The sequence below is a fragment of the Miscanthus floridulus genome, chromosome 8 (assembly GCF_019320115.1).
Source record: "Miscanthus floridulus cultivar M001 chromosome 8, ASM1932011v1, whole genome shotgun sequence".
Classification (NCBI taxonomy): domain Eukaryota; kingdom Viridiplantae; phylum Streptophyta; class Magnoliopsida; order Poales; family Poaceae; genus Miscanthus; species Miscanthus floridulus.
The window spans coordinates 211,599,833-211,615,537 of NC_089587.1; the positions used below are offsets into that span (position 1 = coordinate 211,599,833).

Genomic DNA, 15,705 nt, shown 5'->3' on the forward strand with positions numbered 1-15,705 from the left:
GATTGGAAGCAATAAGGATCTTGCTAGCCTATGCTTGTGCTCACAACATCAAGCTCTATCAAATGGATGTCAAGAGTGCATTTCTCAATGGTTATATCAATGAAGAAGTATATGTTGAGCAACCTCCCAATTTTGAAGATGATAAGAAGCCCAACCATGTGTACAAGTTGAAGAAGGCATTGTATGGCTTGAAGCAAGCACCTAGAGCATGGTATGAGAGATTGAGGGACTTCCTCCTCTCTAAAGGGTTCATAATGGGCAAGGTTGACACCACTCTTTTCATCAAGAAGATTGGAAAAGATCTATTTGTATTGCAAATCTATATTAATGACATCATATTTGGATCAACCAATCAAGAATTTTGTGATGAGTTTAGAAAGATGATGGCTAATGAGTTTGAAATGTCTATGATTGGAGAATTAAGTTATTTCCTTGGTCTTCAAATTAAGCAATTGAAGAATGGTATATTTGTAAGTCAAGGCAAGTATATCAAGGATATGATCAAGAAGTTTGGAATGATTGATAGCAAAGTCATTAGCACACCAATGGGAACCAATGGCAACTTGGATAGTGATGCAAGTGGAAATATGGTGGATCAAAAATTGTATCAGTCTATAATTGAAAGCCTACTCTATGTGACCGCATCAAGGCCGGATATCATGTTTAGTGTATGCATATGTGCAAGATTTGAAGCCTCACCAAGAGAAAGTCATTTGAAGGCTAATAAGAGAATATTGAGGTACTTGAAGCATACACCAAATGTTGGTTTGTGGTATCCTAAAGGAGTAAAATTTGAGCTAGTTGGTTACTCCGACTCGGATTATACAGGATGCAAGGTAGAAAGGAAGAGCATCTCGGGCACATGTCAATTATTGGGAAGATCACTTATTTCATGATCATCAAAGAAGCAAAATAGTGTTGTATTATCAACCGCCGAAGCCGAATACATATCCACCGGTAGTTGTTGTGCACAAGTACTTTGGATGAAGGCCACTTTAAGTGATTTTGGAATCAAGTTTAAGAAAGTGCCATTGCTATGTGACAATGAAAGTGCAATCAAGCTAACCAACAATCCGGTGCAACATGTAAGAACAAAGCACATTGATGTCCGCCACCATTTCATAAGAGATCACCAACAAAAGGGGGACATTTGCATTGAGAGTGTAGGCACCGAAGATTAACTTGCCGATATATTCACCAAGCCATTGGATAAAAATAGATTTTGCAAGCTAAGGAATGAGTTGAACATATTGGATTTCTCAAATATGTATTGATGCACCCCCACTCATATGTCATGCCTCTCCTTCGAGCAATCTAAGGTAAAAGTTAATTGGCATGACATACATCTTTGCTAAGGACATGATTAGTGCATCTAGTCACATTTTTAATTCCATTAGGACCTCTCAAGTGGTTCTATTCTATTTGGCTCATTCATGAAAATCAAATGATTTTGATGTCTATATGGGATCACTATTGCTTCTATGCTTGATTTGATCTAGTGATAGCATATGACATGTTTGTGGATTTGTAAACCTAGTGTTTAATCTAGAAAATGAGCTATAAGTGTTTAACTCAACATGGTACAAGATAACCCTTATTTGGAGGTGTGAAGAAGCTTATCCTTAGATCAAACTGAGTTAAATATCTTTGGTAAATAATCTAGACTAAACCAAATCTAGGAAAATGATCCTCACCCCATTGATTGACATTGATAATCTCGACCCTACAAGTAATACTATCTATATTTAGAACCTTTGTGGTCATTAATGACAAAAGGAGAGAGAAACAAAGATAAGGGGGGAGTGAGAAACAAAGATAAGTGGGAGAGAGAAACAAAGATAAGGGAGAGATAATGAAAAAGGAAAGGGATCAACTAACATTTTGAGCACACAAGTAGGGGGAGCAAGCTTATGAACTTGTATGATGTATTTGAATGTGCATTTTATATGTTTGCTTGCATGGCACAAATATTAAACTTACACATCCATGCTTGCGTGATAAATGTTAGTTGTAAGATTGAATGATGAAATGAAATCACTAGATAACTTTCATTTCTAAGTAAGTCTTTACAAGTGGTATCTTTTCAAAATATGTTTCCAAGTGATATTAAGCTAACCATGGTGCTAAGGATGGTATATTAGTGCACTCTAATTAGTATCACGCTTCAAAGGTCCATCTTTTATACCTTAGCATCATTTGGTAGACATTGACTCCTATATTTTCTATCTAAGCATATGTGTAAGCTTCAATCCAAACTCTTAGCACATATGTAGGGTGAGCAATTGCTACCATTTGGGGTTCATGAAACTTGTCCATATCCTTTTACACATGGTAAATATGCTTGGACAAGCAACATGGATTCAATTGAATTTCAATTCATATATTTGTATAAGGGTTGTCATCAATTACCAAAAGGGGGAGATTGAAAGCTCTAGTTTGGTTTTGGTGAATTGATAAAACCCTAAGTGCTAATATAGTTTATCAAGTGTTCATGAGATAGGTAGCACACTTCAAGTAGAGAAGCTAATGAGGATCATAGCATAACAATGGTGATGGCATGGAGATGATCAAAGGCTTAAACTTAAAAAGAAGAAAGAGAAAAACAAAAAGCTCAAGGCAAAGGTATAAACTATAGGAGCCATTTTGTTTTGGTGATCAAGACACTTAGAGAGTGTGATCACATTTAGGTTTGAGAGCCGTACTATTAAGAGGGGTGAAACTCATATCGGAATGTGGTTATCAAAGTGCCACTAGATGCTCTAACTCATTGTATATGCATTTAGGATCTAGTGGAGTGCTAACACCCTTGATAATATTTGTGAAAATATGCTAGCACATGTGCACAAGGTGATACACTTGGTAGTTGGCACATTGGAGCAAGGGTGGAGAAGTTAAAAGTAAAAATAGAGGAGATGCCAGCATCGGTCAAGTGACTAGACGCTGGATCCAAAAGCACCAGACGCTGACTGCTGTGTCCGGTCGCGTTGACTGGCGGTACAGAGGCTAGGGTTTACCATCGGATGCTAGGCTGTGTCCGGTCGAGGTGGACCGGATGCGTCCGGTCAAGGAAAACTAGGTTTCGACCCTTACTATACTTGACCAGACGCTGAGGCTCCAACGTCCGGTTAGTTTTACCGGAGTGTCCGGTCAACTTCGTAGCCGTTGGAATCTAACAAACAACTTTTGAAGCTGGTGACGCATGACGTTCATCTGTGGACCAGACGCTGAGTCCAGGGTCCGGTCAGTTGGACCGGAGCATCCGGTTAGAGCGCAGTGTGCCCAGTAAAGGGGTACAACGGCTCTATTTCATGGGGGCTCCTATTTAAGCCCCATGGCCAGCTGTGGCTCACATCTTTGGTCATTTTCATTGACATAGCAACCTTATGAGCTAAGCCAAAGTCCTCCCACTCATCTCCATCATTGATTCATTATCATAGTGAGATTGGGAGTGATCCAAGTGCATTGCTTGAGTGATTGCATCTAGAGGCACTTGGTGTTCGTGTTTCGCTGTGGATTTCGCTTGTTACTCTTGGTGGTTGCCGCCACCTAAATGGCTTGGAGCAGCGAGGATCATTGAGCGGAGGTGGTGATTGTCTTCGGCTCCAATCGTGGTGATTGTGAGGGGTTCTTGACCTTTTCCTGGTAGAGTGCCAAAAGGTACTCTAGTGAATTGCTCGTGGCTTGTGTGATCCTCATCTTGTGTTGGTTGTGCGGCACCCTATTGAGGGTTTGGCGTGTGAAGCCAATTAGCGCGTGAATCTCCAAGTGAGTGAATCGCCACAACGAGGAATAGCTTACCGGCAAGCAAGTGAACCTCGGTAAAAATCATTGTGTTCATCCTTTGATTCCGAGGTGATTGGTCTTCATTGTTATTTATCCTTGTGATTGATTGGTTCACTCCTCGACACGACGGTATAACTATCTTGATCACTCTCTTTACTTTACCGTAAACTAGTTGACAAGCTCTTTAGTGTAGCTAGTTGTGAGAGCTTACTTGCTTGGTTGGTGTGGCTCTTTAGTTAGCCTTTGAGAGCACACTAACATAGGGTAGTGTCATAGCTCTTGTGTGAATTGACACTATCAAAACTAGAATTGCGGTAGGTGTCTTGCATTTTGAGTAGGCTAGCGCAACACTTGCTTCGCCTCATAATTATCTAACCTTTTGTTAAGTGTTGTTGTAGAAATTTTTATTAGGCTATTCACCCCCCTCTAGCTATTAGGACCTTTCAGAGGGCCCCTCCGCGCTCCCTGGGCAACCACCGCCGCTGCTGCCATACCAGCCTCGCCCCATCGGCTTCCCTAGTGGACAACAGCAGCAGCAGGTGGTGTACCCGCCTCGCTCCGACGACAGTCCACCGCTCCTCGCCGGATAGCAGCAGCAGCAATAGTTTTTGCCTCGCCCCAGCAACGCGAACGCCGCCGAGGAGCTGCCGGCGTGGAAGAGGGGGGGAGAAGGAGTTCAAGGAGGAGGTGTGGAGGCTGATGACGGGCAAGTGGAAAATTCTGCTCCTGACGCCTGGACACAGGGGACAAAAGGGTGGTTCTATCCTCTGTTATCGGCCGTCACGCTCTAAACCAACGGAAGTGACATACATGACCAGAAAAGTTTACGTGAGGGATTGAGAAGGGACAGCCAGAATTTCTAAGGTAGAGAAGGAATTAAAAACTTTTATAATGGCTTATAGGTAAAAGTCTCCAAATTTATCCCCTCCTTACGCTTACGCCCCACCCGCAGCCACCCACACCGTATCCTCGGCTCCCCTGCGCCTTAGGAGAAAATCGGGATTTTGCCCTTATGGAAGGTGGGCTTCGCCCAAATGCCATCAATTTTGTGGGCTTCGCTGAAATGCCTTTATGAAACGAGTCCAACACGCTATAATGCCATTTCGAGGTTTAAGTGGACTTTAAAAATTTTTGAGGCAAAATTTAAGCCTTCAGTGACCATTTTGCCCCTGAGGTCGCTGACCTATTCCCTGCGCTCTCCTCTCTCCCCCTCTCGCTGTTCTCTCGCTGGAGTGAAAGGTAGAGCGCCGCCCCCCACCCCCGCGCCGCGCCCCCGGGCCGAGCCTCGCCGCCGCCATCCGCCCCCAAGACGCTCCCTGCCCCAGGCAAAGGCTAGCCCGCCGGCGCCGCCTAGAGCAGGTCCCTGCTCTCCCTATCGCTGGATCTGCGGCCGCTGCTCCTGGCCATCCGGGTGCTCTTCCCCAGGCGAAGGCGGCCCCAGCCAAGCCGCCCGTCCATGCTAGGCCGTCGTCGCCCGACCGCGCGTCACCAGGCCCGCCGCGCCTCCCTGCGTCACACCAGGCTATGGGTGAGGGTTCGTCTAGTTCGTCGTTCATCCCAACAGGTGTCGTTTCTCTGTATCCACTTGGCCCTAGTGGGATCCCCCTGATTCCATGCCCAGACTGTGGTGATAGAGTAGTGGAATGCAAATCCTGGAAGAACAACGGCAGAATTTTCTTCAAATGCGTAAACTACAATGAATTTGTGAGTATATATTGCTCTGTTGTTTATTGTCATATAGAACTGAACTAGGTATTGTGTCAAGGTTTGGATAAATAAACTGTGTAATGTATTGTCATTTCCACAGGCATTGAAGAAATGTCCATTCTTTAGGTGGTTGGAAGAGTATAAGAAAGTAGTCGCAAAGAAGCTTAAAGAAGATTTGCTAGCTGCAGTGCCATTAGAAGGTCATGGTGAAACTAAATGTCAAGAAGAAATGAAGCTTAAAAGCAGAATTTTTGATGAAGATAGGATCTATCTCAAGATGGACAAGCTTATCGATCTGGTCCAGCTGTTGGTGGTGCTCTGTTTAGTCATGACTGTCATAGTTCTTTTAGGTGTGGTAGTGCTTATTAGCAAGTGAAGCAAGATTGTGTTGTAGAACTATGTTGTATCAGTACTGATTAATTAGCTTTAGCAAGTGCAGCAAGATTGTGTTCTAGGACTGTTGGTTCCTCTGTCTTTCATGGACTGATATCTTCAAAAGCACTACTCATGCTCTGTACAGCACTTATCTTTGTACAGCACTGTTGGCTCCTCTGTGGTAATAAAATGTCAGATTGCAATGAGTTCTTCAATATGTTCCCTGTGATTATCAGTACTAGGAAAAGAATCAGCTTCATGAGGAGCAGGATCTACAATGACATATTTGTTCTGCTGTTTTTCTTGAAAGTTATCCTTGAAAACCATCTCTTTTACCTCATATGAAACAAGGTCTGTACTGCTTTTTTAATTCTGACGAACAAACGTCCATTGTTATGCCACATTTTCCTGCATGCTGTCATCCATTGTTATGCATTCTGTCAACTAAGGGTCATCCATTTTCCTGCATTCTGGCACCAGCAGCAGGTACTTGATAGCTCAACTAATACACAGTTACTATACAGAGACATGCATTCTGTCAACTACTCATACATAGGTACTATACAACTCATACACATTCTGTCAACTAATCATGCATTACCACTTTATCAGAATGCAAGTACAACAGAGACATTACTTGATAGCTCAACTAACCAAAATCAAAGAAGATTTCATAAAGGACCAATAACATTCCATAAAGGTTCATAAAGGTTCACACAATACCTTACAACAGTCAGCATTACATGTCCACATACATTACAGTAGAGTTTTTCAAAAGGCAGCTCATACATAGGCAGCTCATTACAGTACAGTTTTTCAAAAGCCAGCTCATTACATGTTCACATCTCAGTTCGTCGTCAACTTCCTTGGAATCAACTTCTTCGCTATTCCCTTCTTTGGTTTTGGTGAAGTTGTAGCCTGCTTGTTTGGAGATAAATGTAGTACCTTCTTTGGTTTTGCTGAAGCTGTAGGCTGCTTATTTAACAATGTACTTGGCCCTTCTCCAAGTAGTACAGCTAGTCGGCTGCAACATGAAAGAAATGTTGACAAAAGATGAAATAATTCATGAAAGAGTAAGTTCAGCTTTCTAGAAACATGAAATACCTTCTAGTCAACCTTTCTGGACTTGTTGACAAAAGAGTGGCCTTAGCTGTGGCAACTTGTTCAGCTTGGACGACAACATCTTGAGACTGTACAGCAACAACTTCTGGCAGCACAGCAGCAGTATCAGCCCAATTCTCAGCCTGTACAGCCCAATTCTCAGACTGTACAGCAGCAGTCTCAGCCTGTACAGCACCATTATCAGACTGTACAGGATTTTTTCCAGCAGCTTTTTTACCATTCTTCCCATACTTGGTTGTATTTGTCCTAGGCTTCCTTTTCCTGCAAGTTACAACAATTTAGGCACTTGTTTGTCCCATTTAGTAGATGTAAGTTACAAAACTAAAGAAATCAGTACCTTTTCTTTGTCCCATTTAGGCGGCACTTGTAGCTTGTTTCTCCATGACCCAATTCTCCACACCCCTTACACATTCTTTTCCCTTTTACCAATTGCCTTTTAGGTTTAGCAGCTTGCATAGCCTCCTCTTCAGCAGCTTTATCAGCCTCCTTGGCAGCCTCCTTGGCAGCCTTTTTTCCTTTTCCACCACTTCCTCCCTCAAGACATCCTTTTATCCGTAGCTTCCTATACCTTCCAGCACCCTTTTTGTCCAATGGTGCCCCAACTGTAAATGGAAGTGGCACATGTGGCCACTGAGTTTTATCTGGGAGTGGCTCAATTAATCTCTTATAGGCATTCCTGAAATTTTCCACTGAATAGTAGTCATGGACAAATCCCTCAAGATCCACATCCACAGTTTGTTGGGCTGTAATCAAAGCCAAAGCATGCTGACAAGGCTTACCAGTGTGTTGCCACTCAAGGCATGTGCACTCATGGAGATACGTCTTCACTACATGCCTGTTATGGATGCTATTAATTTCCCATATCTCTGCAGCCACACTATCAGAGGTGATAACTGTCAAGTGACCCAAGCCTCTGGTTCTCATTTTCAGCTGACGTATGACTGCAGGTAAAATTCTTCCCATTAAGCTTTTGTCCAATCTGCCTTCTCTTCCTCCACAATACCATTAGCATCTCCCTAATTTTATCAGCAAGCTCAACTACAGGAAGGTCCTTCCAGTCCTTGATCCAATTATTAAAACATTCAGCAAGGTTGTTGGTTATATAATCACACTTGATTTCAAGGGTTAAATGCACTTCTCATCCACAACAATTTATGATGATTGTCAAGCCATTCCATCACTTGATCACTAGCCTCTCTAACAAATTTGAAGAAATATTGAAATACTTCAACTCTATATGCTCGAGCTGCAGGATACATCTTCGAAAAAACATCACCCCCAAACTTCTTAATGAAATTCTGCATAAGATGCCTAAAACACTCTCTATGTTCAGCATGAGGAAACACATTTTTAACAGCTTTCTCTAGACCTTTGCATGCATCAGTGCAAATAGCAAGAATAGGTAGGTCTCCTATGGCCTTATGCAACTGAGTCATAAACCATTCCCAATTTTCTGTTGTCTCACCATCTATGAAACCAAATGCAACAAGATACATCCAATTGTGTCCATCTAGAGCAGTGGCTGCTGCTAAGTGTCCACACCATCTACCATTCAATGCAGTGGAGTCTATACTAAGGTAAGGCCTACATCCCTCTAGAAAACCCTCAATACAAGGACTTAAAGCACAAAAGAACCTGTGAAAGTGTACCTTGCCATCAACCATCTTGATGTCAATCTCAATGACACTGTTTGGTGAGTGCTTCAGAACCTCTGCCCTCCAATTGTACAGCATTTGGAAGCTTTCCTCCCAGCTACCAAACAACTCTTTCATTGTAATCTGCCTCCCCTTCCAAACGGTGTCATAGTGAATCTCACATTTGTGGTCGTCTTGCAGCTGCTTCTTCAATTCTTTTGTGCCCATATTTGGGTCCTTCCTGAGGTGCTTGATACCCCTTGAAGCAACCTAGGCAGCAGTGGGTGTAGTAGTAAGTCTCCTCGCACTGGATGAACAATTATGTTGATCAATCAGAGCTGTAACCTGCATTGTTACAGAAATTAGAACATTGCCATTACTAAAAAAAGAAGTCATATTCATATAACAAAAAAAATTCTTTATACCATAACAGTTTTTGAATGACGTTGTTTTCGACCATTAATATGCCAAGGGCAATCTGGTGCCATGCACTTCCCAATAAACCTCTCTGTGTCTGTTTTCACAGTGTGTAGTGCAAACTCTTTATTAATGGCAAACTGCCTCACCGCCAATCTAAACTCAACCATGTTGAGGTACACAGTGCCAATATCCATGCATGGTTTGTTAGGGTCATACACCATCACCCTCTCCTCCGGTATTGCATCATCAACAGGGATAGCTGCACCACTAGTGTCAACATCAGGGACTGTACTACCATTGTTTGCGGTTGCCTGATCCTCATTTGAAGTACCATCAGCAGCACCCTGGCCATGATCATCATCGGTTCTCAGGCCCAGCAAACGATACAGCTCATCCTCATCGATAATTTCTAACCTTCCTTCCCCTTCATCATCTTGCCTTTCCTCAATCCGTAATTCATCCCAATTAACGACATGTCCCCGTGGCTGTTCTAGAATGCCACCATCTACAGACACTAAACTAAGCTCAGGCTCCGCATCGAGCCTAAAAAACACCCATTACAGAGTTAGAACACTACACGCATATGAGATCCATGCATACCATACAACAAAGAGTAAATAATGATGCATACCCGGTAACTACATCACTCCGATTGCAATCCATACCACAAGCACATAACAGAGTCACTGTTTCCTACTCCTGTAAAACCCTAAGTTAACACTATACCCATTGAATCCACAAATCAATCCTCAATAAGGGCAAATTTGAAGCCTCACCTTAGTTCAGCAGGGTTGGCCTGGTGACGCGCGGTCGGGCGACGACGGCCTGGCGCGGACGGGCGGCTTGGCTGGGGCCGCCTTCGCCTGGGGAAGAGCACCCGGACGGCCAGGAGCAGCGGCCGCAGATCCAGCGACGGGGAGAGCAGGGACCTGCTCTAGGCGGCGCCGGCGGGCTAGCCTTCGCCTGGGGCAGGGAGCGTCTTGGGGGCGGATGGCGGCGGCGAGGCTCGGCCCGGGGGCGCGGCACGGGGGTGGGGGGCGGCGCTCTGCCTTTCACTCCAGCGAGAGAACAATGAGAGGGGGAGAGAGGAGAGCGCAGGGAATAGGTCAGCGACCTCAGGGGCAAAATGGTCACTGAAGGCTTAAATTTTGCCTCAAAAATTTTTAAAGTCCACTTAAACCTCGAAATGGCATTATAGCGTGTTGTACTCGTTTCATAAAGGCATTTCAGCGAAGCCCACAAAATTGATGGTATTTGGGCGAAGCCCACCTTCCATAAGGGCAAAATCCCGATTTTCTCGCGCCTTAGGGTTTAACCAACAGCAAACGCCGCGCCTCTCGAAGCATGTCACCGCCGCCGTCGCTCAAGCACCTGCCCCCGGCAACCGCCGCCGCGGCCTCTCCGCGCGCGGTCGCCACCCCGAGAGCCACCGGGATTCGCGGCGCCTGTGCACTCCCGACTCGGCGCCTCTGGTGCTCAGCCTCCGCCGCCGTGGCCGGAGCTTCCAGCGAGGTGACGACGCACGCCTCCTCCACGTGGAACTTCCCGGAATCCTGCTAGTGAGGTATTGGTTGCTTGTGACTTACGGGTTGTGCCGTGTTGTTCAGATGGCTGATGCTCCGCTGGACTGGGCGGAGAGGTCGCTGGAGGAGTTGCGGAGCTTGCCGGACCACGACACGTTCTGCCTGATGGCGCTCTCGCCGCTGGACGGGCGGTACGATCGCTTCGTCAAGGAGCTCATGCCCTTCTTCAGCGAGTTCGGCCTAATCAGATACCGCGTTCTCATCGAGGTATCTGACATCCGGGACAGTTTGAGCTCCGTGCAAACACTGTATCTGCCTACAGTTTTTTATTGGAGATTGGACGCTTGAGAGCCTGTTTCTGGTGTTACTGTCAATTTTGCTTAGCTGACGTGCCTTTCTTGTTCTTCAGATCAAGTGGCTACTGAAACTTTCTCAAATTCCTGAGATCACTGAGGTGCCTCAGTTCAGCAAGGAAGCCCAGGCCTTCTTGAATGCTATTATCGAGAATTTTTGCATTGATGATGCAAAAGAAGTAAAGAAAATTGAGAAAGTAACCAACCATGATGTGAAAGCTGTCGAGTACTTTCTGAAGCAAAGGTGCAGCTCAAATCCAGAGATTGCGAAGGTTGCAACTAGGATCTTAATGTGTACAGGAGTAATTATTTCTGGTTAGACTTAAGCTGAGTGGCATCTTGAACCTGTTTCCAGGTGTTGGAGTTCTTCCATTTTGGTTGTACCTCTGAAGATATCAACAATTTGTCACATGCATTGGCTCTGAAAGAGGGGGTAAATAGAGTTATGTTCCCTGCCATGATCGACATCTTCAGAGCATTGTGTTCGTTGGCAACACAAAATTCAGGCTACCCTATGTTGGCTCGAACTCATGGGCAGGTATGACTTATGAAGCCACCCTCACCACAATATTTTGTTACACTGTTATACAGCAAGAACAAGAAGATTTTTGTACCCTTTGTTTGAAGCATAGCTTCTCCATAGACAGCTCTCAAAGGCCTTCTATGTGAGATATACGATATAAAATAATTACTTATCGGGGCTTAATGTTTTGTAAGTTTGCCTGGTTGATGCAGCAAGGTCATTTTTAGTGATAGTAAATTGATAAGTTCATAATGAAAAGAATGGAATTGAATGATTGATCAACTCATTCAGCTATTTCCAAGGCAACATGGGTGGAGGAAATAACAAACCTGCATTATTTATCAACATAGTCTAGGAAAATTTAAAAAAAAATATTATACTGTTCTGGCAGATAGTCTTCAACCTTTCCATTTGTACAGGAAAAGGGGGGGAAAATATCTCTATAAGTAAAAAATTGTTCTTCAGCAGTGTTGCATTGTGGAGTACAGCTCAGTGACTCTTTCGATGCAATAGTGAACACAGTTGTCTTGCTCAATTGCTTGTATGTTAGTGTAATGCACTTGCTTTGCCAAGAAAAACTTGATTTGGAACCCTGTCTTAAACTGTTTTCAATTCCTGCTTGTAGCCAGCATCACCAACAACCGTGGGAAAGGAGATGGCAAACTTTGCGGCCAGATTATCTAATATAGGAAAGAGTTTCTCGGAGGTGAAGATACTAGGGAAATTTGCTGGTGCTGTCGGCAATTACAATGCCAATGTGGTTGCATATCCTGAAGTTGATTGGCCTAAGGTGGCAGAAGAGTTTGTTAGATCCTTGGGTTTGCAGTTTAATCCCTACGTTACTCAGGTGATCTATATTCTTTGTTTTGACATTTAGTTTCTTCTCTGGTCTTCTATGTTCTTGCACAATTAGGGAGGCTTCTCAAATTCTAGGGTGATCATAACCATCAATGTTGTTGGTTCTGATGCAGTTTTATCCCTTTTACAGATTGAGCCTCATGACTACATATCAAAGCTCTTCAATCTATTCACCCAGTTCAACAATGTGTTGACTGATTTTGATAGAGACATGTGGTCCTATATATCATTAGGCTACTTCAAGCAGGTAAACTAAAGGGTTGACAACACAGTTTGGGAGTATTGAACTTGTACTGCAAGGAAACAAATTGATGGTATTGATTTTTATCGCCCATATTAACTTGCAACATCTTCCAAAATTCTTTTTTCAGATACCAAAGGCTGGTGAAGTTGGTTCTTCCACTATGCCTCATAAAATCAACCCCATTGATTTTGAAAATAGTGATGGCAATTTATGTCAGGCGAATTCTATATTATCTGGTATAAGCATGAAACTGCCAATATCCCGGTTGCAGGTATTGTCGCTAATTCAATTTTATGCCTGAATTTCAGTTTTTCTAACATGAGGTGTCAGGATGAAAATCTGGTGCCTGTATTCATGATACCTATGCGAGATTGGATCATAAATTATACTTACCATCTCATTAGTATATACGTATACTGATGAACCACCATGTTGTATCATTGACAGCGTGACCTGACAGACTCAACTGTTTTGAGAAACTTGGGTATGGGATTAGGTCATTCTCTATTGGCTTACAAAGCTACCATGAATGGAATCAGCAAGGTTCAGGTAGGTGACCCAGAGCTTGTCCTTTGTCTCGTTACAGATGATATAGTTGTACCTTCAATATAGTTGATGCATGTTTAATTTTTAGCTTATGATTATTAAGTACTTGCAGAATGCTTGATGATCAAGAAGATAGACCTACCTCACCACTTGCCATTTTCATAAGTTTTGGCCTGACAGGGAAAAATACACTATAAATTAGTGGTGACCGCTAGGCGTAGGCGTCTACCCAACTAAAAGTTCACACCACTCAAACCAGCTGAGGATAACTTAGTAGGATAAGGATGTTCCTTTGTGGTGCCCAACTGCACATACTTGCACCCTTGGACCATTGCATGAGAATATCAGACGTTTACTCTTCTTTACTATTGACCTGAGACATGCATTTTAGGTAATTATGATCAGGCTAGAACTTCTATGCTGAATTGGTGCCTATACAGGTGAATGAATCACGTTTAGCTGAAGACTTGGAGCAAACTTGGGAGGTCCTTGCTGAGCCAATACAGACAGTAAGGCATCTGTTTTCTTCTGTTCATTTCCCCTTAAATTCTGTTCTGGTTGCTGTCAGAAAGTGCTTATTGTGTGGGCATCAGGCATGTATCACGTTACTGTTATTACTCTTTGTAGGTGATGCGAAGATATGGAATACCCGAACCTTATGAGAAGCTGAAGGAACTGACGAGAGGCCAAGCTGTCACGAAGGACAGCATGCAACAATTCATTGATGGTCTAGACATACCGGAGGAGGATCGATCAAGGCTTTCGCAGCTAACCCCGCATTCGTATACTGGGCTAGCGGAGGATTTGGCCAGAGACATCGAGAAGTGGGTTGTTCTTGAATCTGGATTTCAAATCAAGTGAGTTTCCATTTAAAAATGGATATATCTCCACATTTTTTTTCTTTTTGACAACGATGGAGAAAAAAATAACAGACGGGAACCCTAGAAAACGGAAGTTCAATGCTGCGTGGCCTTGAATTGTTGACCAAGATAATTGACGTGGTTCTCATTTATGATATTTTTGGCACATGTAAAATGCGCCTCAAGGATAGCTGTATTTTGACGGAAAATTATCGAGCTAAAAAAGTTGCTTGCTCGATTTCTTGTAAGTACGGAGTTGTTTTGCAACGCCTAGTGCGGCAAGCTAAAAATGCTTATATCATGCTATTTTTATTTAGTTGCCGGCTTGCCGCATACATACAATAATAAAACAAACAGTTTCTCTTTCGAAGTGAAGAAAGCATACTTTCTGTTAAGTTGCTTTGTTGAGGTCTTGTGGGATGTAAATCTGCCGTGCCAGCAATTCCGCAGAGGCCCGCAATGATATTTTCGATTTTCGGAACAAAAGTAGACTTCGGTTATCGGAAACACTGAAATGATGCAAATGCAGACTTTGGTTGTCGTTAGATACTCACATTGGTTCCACACGCATTGATTCGCATGCAAAGCAATAATAGGCTTTGGTTATCGTTAGCTATACTTTTTTTTTTGAGGAATTCGTTAGCTATACTCACATTGGTTCCATACGCATTGATTCGTATGAAAAGCAAATGATGCTCGATAGTGACGGAAAAGGAGGTTTACGAACTTCCACCCGTTCGGAATTGACACCAGCGGTTGTTTGTGCCCCTGAAACGGTGTTTCATCCTTATCCGGGCCCGTCCAGCACCCAGTATACGGCACGGAAGACGGCGGGGGTGAATCCTTCCCTGCTCTTTGCTTGCCGGCGACAAACACAGCGAATGTTGGCCGGGCTCTGGACTTTGGGGGACCGGTACTCTGGGGCGTGTTTGGTACGCTGGCCGAACGGTCCGGCTGCGCCCCCGAGCTGCAGTGTGCGTGTTTGATTGCCGTTGGGCCATTTTCCAGCCCGGCTCGCACGCTACTCAAAGCACCCAGCAGCCTGGCTCCCAGGAAACGAAGGGGTTTGTTTTTTCACGGCTTGGCCCAGTGGAGCGAGACGGAGCCAGCGGTAAGCGAGCGCCTCACCTCCCGGCATCTCACCTCCCACCTCGTCCCTAATCCCTCCGTTCGCCTTCCCCTTCCCCGCCCCAGGCCAGGTGCCGGCGGGCAAGGAGGCCGGTGACCTCCTTCTCTTTTGCGCCGCCGTCCTCGTGGCCTCCCCGGAGTAACCCGCCCTTCACTAGGTCTCGGCGGGCCTCGTGGGCGAGACCGACGCCGTGGTGAAGGAGATGGCGGCTGCGGGAGGTTGGGGCAGCGTCGGGGAGATGGTGGTGACCGTGGCGGCGGAGGCTAGTGTTAGCACCGGCGGGCGGGTGACCAGCAGCGCGCGGGAGGAGGCGGCGGCGGACAGCAGCGCGCGGGCTCCCTCCTGGGCGCGCGCGACGCCCCCGGCGGGCTCACAGCAACGCGCGGGCCGCATCCGGCGGGCTCGTGGCAGTGCGCATGGCGGCCCCCGGAGGCGCGTGGCAACGCACGGCGGCGCACGGGATCCGGCGGGCAAGTGGCAGTGCGCGGACGGCTTCTCCAGACCGGCGGCTTCTCCAACGGTGGCGGCAGTTCAACCTCGAGTACTTCCCGCGCGACGACGCAGCGCCGGCGCTGACGTTCTTCCCGTTCCTGGACGAGACGACGGGACCCGACGCCGAGAACAACCT

At 45.0% G+C, this 15,705-nt stretch overlaps 1 protein-coding gene and 1 pseudogene across 1 annotated transcript; one reads left to right on the forward strand and one right to left on the reverse strand.

The window, feature by feature from the left end:
- Positions 1-6,711: 6,711 nt before the first annotated feature.
- Positions 6,712-9,704, reverse strand: LOC136470588 (uncharacterized; annotated as a pseudogene).
- A 642-nt stretch (positions 9,705-10,346) lies between these two features.
- Positions 10,347-14,100, forward strand: LOC136474831 (uncharacterized). The gene is made up of 10 exons (XM_066472400.1): positions 10,347-10,553; positions 10,649-10,831; positions 10,974-11,189; positions 11,273-11,455; positions 12,066-12,287; positions 12,429-12,545; positions 12,670-12,813; positions 12,990-13,091; positions 13,529-13,597; positions 13,716-14,100. The coding sequence occupies exons 1-10, from the start codon at positions 10,386-10,388 to the stop codon at positions 13,947-13,949; spliced, it is 1,638 nt and encodes a 545-aa protein (XP_066328497.1). The 5' UTR covers positions 10,347-10,385; the 3' UTR covers positions 13,950-14,100.
- Positions 14,101-15,705: the final 1,605 nt, after the last annotated feature.